The sequence below is a fragment of the Protobothrops mucrosquamatus genome, unplaced genomic scaffold, assembly GCF_001527695.2.
Source record: "Protobothrops mucrosquamatus isolate PMUCROS unplaced genomic scaffold, P.Mucros_1.0 scaffold3206, whole genome shotgun sequence".
Lineage (NCBI taxonomy): Eukaryota > Metazoa > Chordata > Lepidosauria > Squamata > Viperidae > Protobothrops > Protobothrops mucrosquamatus.
In genome coordinates this window covers 3,190-6,288 of record NW_015389204.1, presented here as the reverse complement: position 1 = coordinate 6,288, position 3,099 = coordinate 3,190, and the positions used below count along the sequence as shown (strand labels likewise).

Genomic DNA, 3,099 nt, shown 5'->3' with positions numbered 1-3,099 from the left:
TTAGATATATAAGCCATGTACAGGACCTTTCTTACCACACTTTAAGTAAATAATTGCAGTTGTTAAGTTAGTAATACAGATGTTAAGTGAATCTGGCTTCCCCAATGACTTTGCTTGTCAGAAGGCCTCAAAATGTGATCACATGACCCGGGGACACTGTAGCCATCATAAATATGAGTCAGTTGCCAAGCATCTGAATTTTGATCACGTGACCATGGGGATGCTACAATGGTTGTAACTGTGAAAAATGGTCATAAGTCACTTTTTTCAGTTCTGTTGTAATTCTAAAATCCCTGTTTTGCAAATATCTGCATTTGGAGTTTGGAAACTTTGGAAAAGAAACTTCTGGAAAAGTCAAAATATGCATTTTGAGCTCAAAACAGGATGTTTCAAATTCAGGATAATGTGTGCCCTTGGGAAGGAGCTGTACAAAATCAGTAAACAAAGTACACTTTTGTTGTAAATATTAAGCATGAATCACTAAATATGTGTTTGTGAAGACATGCATCCTAAAGATATATTTCAAGGAACCGTAACTAAGTCAGCCTAAGAGACAAACCAGATTTTCCTCTCCATCTCCGCATTATACCTAATAGCACCATCAGTCATTTGAAATTATCAATATGGATGCATTTCTTAAGTTATGCAATGTCCTTAATATTTAGGCTGCATAGTCATTATTCAGACATAATGCCTTGTTGAGCTGTACCTCACTGCTTTTCAAGACCAAGGTTTGTTTTTATAAAAGTATAGCTTGAAAACTCTATACTTTGTTTAAATATATTTTTTGTTGAAATCTATATTCTATAAAAAAATATGTGACACTTTATTTCCCAGTTAATTATTGACACACCAACCAGTCCAGTGACAAGCGGGCTCCCACTTTTCTTTGTCATCATTGTAACAGCTATAAAGCAGGTAAGCATTTTAGAGTTTTAATTTTAGTTTTTCAATTTCAGAATTGGAGGCAGATCATGTCTACATGGTTTTCAAAAAGGATTTTTTCAATGATTCATTCATTTCAATGACTGTTGTCATGTTTTATTCCTTCTGCCTTTGTATTCCCTCAGTTGGACTGAGAGAAGATTGGCCTAAAGCAGTGTTTTTCTACATCAATAACTTTTAAGAAGTGTGGACTTCTAGAATTACCTAGTTGAAAGAAAAAAAATGTTTCCCTTGTTCTGGAAAGCATATCTCACTTTTTGATTTTCAATTTTTGTTTTTATTCATGATTTTACAGCAGTTATATTTGCTATACCCAAGTGTATATGAAAACTATATTTCTTTATTTATCCTTTATTCATTGATTTGTCACTGTCAAGGATGCATTGATTAATAAAAGTATAAAACAATTACAATTAAGTGGAAAAAAGCCTGAAAATAAACATGCAGATACTGATATATTGGAATAATACTTTCTACCTTATGCTGAGTACTTCAGTAGTACTGCAATAATACTATATTTTCTAGTGATGATTGCCGAAATAGCTTGTGACCGTTTTTAGTCATTAAATAATTATACAAACTGAGTTTTATGTTGAACTCTAAGATTCCTGATTGTTGTGAGAACTCCAATGAGGCCATTAATTTCTATTCTAAATTATAATTCTTAATGTAAATAAATACTGAAAACTCAAATATGTCAGTGAAATACTTTATGCACTCCCCAACATATATATCTGCAGGAATTATATCAGAAAAGATCTAGATAGAACTGGACCATGACGTTTAAGACCTGCCCCTCTTATAAGGAGATAGTCCTTGACTTTTGACTAAAATTGAGATTGGAATCTCAGTCACTGAGTGATCAAATAGATAATTAAGCAGATAGTCAGCGTTTCTTAACTTACTTTGCTGACTTGCCACCCTCTGCTTGGATTTTGTCTCCCTCTCATCTCTGGGGGCTGGCTGAAAGAGCTGCCTGCTGAAGGAGTTCAGCTCTCCTCCATGCATGGAAAGGAAATCCTTTAGTGGGGAGCACAAATGGAGTTAAAATCTTCAGGATTTCAGCTCTGTTTCTGTACCCCATTGAAAGAGTTCTGCTCTCCTCTATGCACGGAAGGGAACTCAGTTCTGGAAGCAGAGATTCTACTCTTAAAGTTCTGAGCCAGTGTTCTTCCCTCATTATGGGATGCAGATTAATTAATGTTTTTCACCCCCTTCTTTCTTTCCTGGTTTCTCTAATTTATGGTACATAATAGGCCAAAGGATAAAAAGGAAAGTCAGTTTCAAGTGGATACATGCAATTGTTTTGGTCACCATGCACCAGTAGTTTGCCATTTTCTTCTTTTAGCACACATTTGATTGTATGTTTTCTTTGCTGTTTCATTCAGGGATATGAAGATTGGCTTCGTCATAAAGCTGATAATGCAATGAATCAGTGTCCTGTTCATTTTATTTGTCATGGCAAACTGGTTCGAAAGCAGAGCCACAAACTAAGGGTAAGGATCAGGGATCAATAAATTCTTATGAGGTTTCTTGATATTAGGGTGTGTATTTTTGCAGGTTTCACTTATGGCAAATAGACATTTCATAAATAAGTTACAGTTCTTCACACCCAAAGGGTGTGCCATTAATGGTTTCCTATTATGGTATATAGCATTTGATCCAGTTATGTGATACATTTTATATAGAGTACCTGAAATTATACAGAGCAGTAAAAAAAAGGAATTCTAAATTCACTGCAGTTTCCAGACTTTAATATCATCAATTTCTTAAATCACTTTATTGCTGCATTTTTAAATCCAATCCCATTATCCATCAAGTGAACAAAGAGATGTTATCTCTCTATGTGCATGAATCAATCTGCCAAAAGGTAAGAATGTTTGACTTGCATCAAGCAGCACTTTGTGGTTAGGCATGATAATAGCTAAGTTATGATTAGCTACAAAGTAGTTAAGAATTACCATGGCATTCTCTTCCCAGCCCAAAGGGGTGAGATGTGGCTCCATTATTAGTAATATCCCTTCTTCTATTATGTTTTTATAGTTTTTAAATGTTTTAAATGTTTTTATAATTAATAATGATAAGTAGTTTTATGCATTTATATGCACTTATATTTTAGCTTTATTGTACATTGCCCAGAATTGCTTTGGTGAA

At 34.2% G+C, this 3,099-nt stretch overlaps 1 protein-coding gene across 1 annotated transcript in view; it reads left to right on the top strand.

Moving 5' to 3' along the window:
* LOC107297270 (probable phospholipid-transporting ATPase IH) overlaps positions 1-2,441 on the top strand; it is a gene marked incomplete at its 3' end in the record, with an annotated part of 7,854 nt that extends 5,413 nt beyond the window's left edge. Inside the window, exons 4-5 of the mRNA XM_015826632.1 lie at positions 838-918; positions 2,334-2,441. Of these exons, the coding sequence (XP_015682118.1) occupies positions 838-918; positions 2,334-2,441 (189 nt within the window). The remainder of the gene's footprint in view (positions 1-837; positions 919-2,333) is intronic.
* Positions 2,442-3,099: the final 658 nt, after the last annotated feature.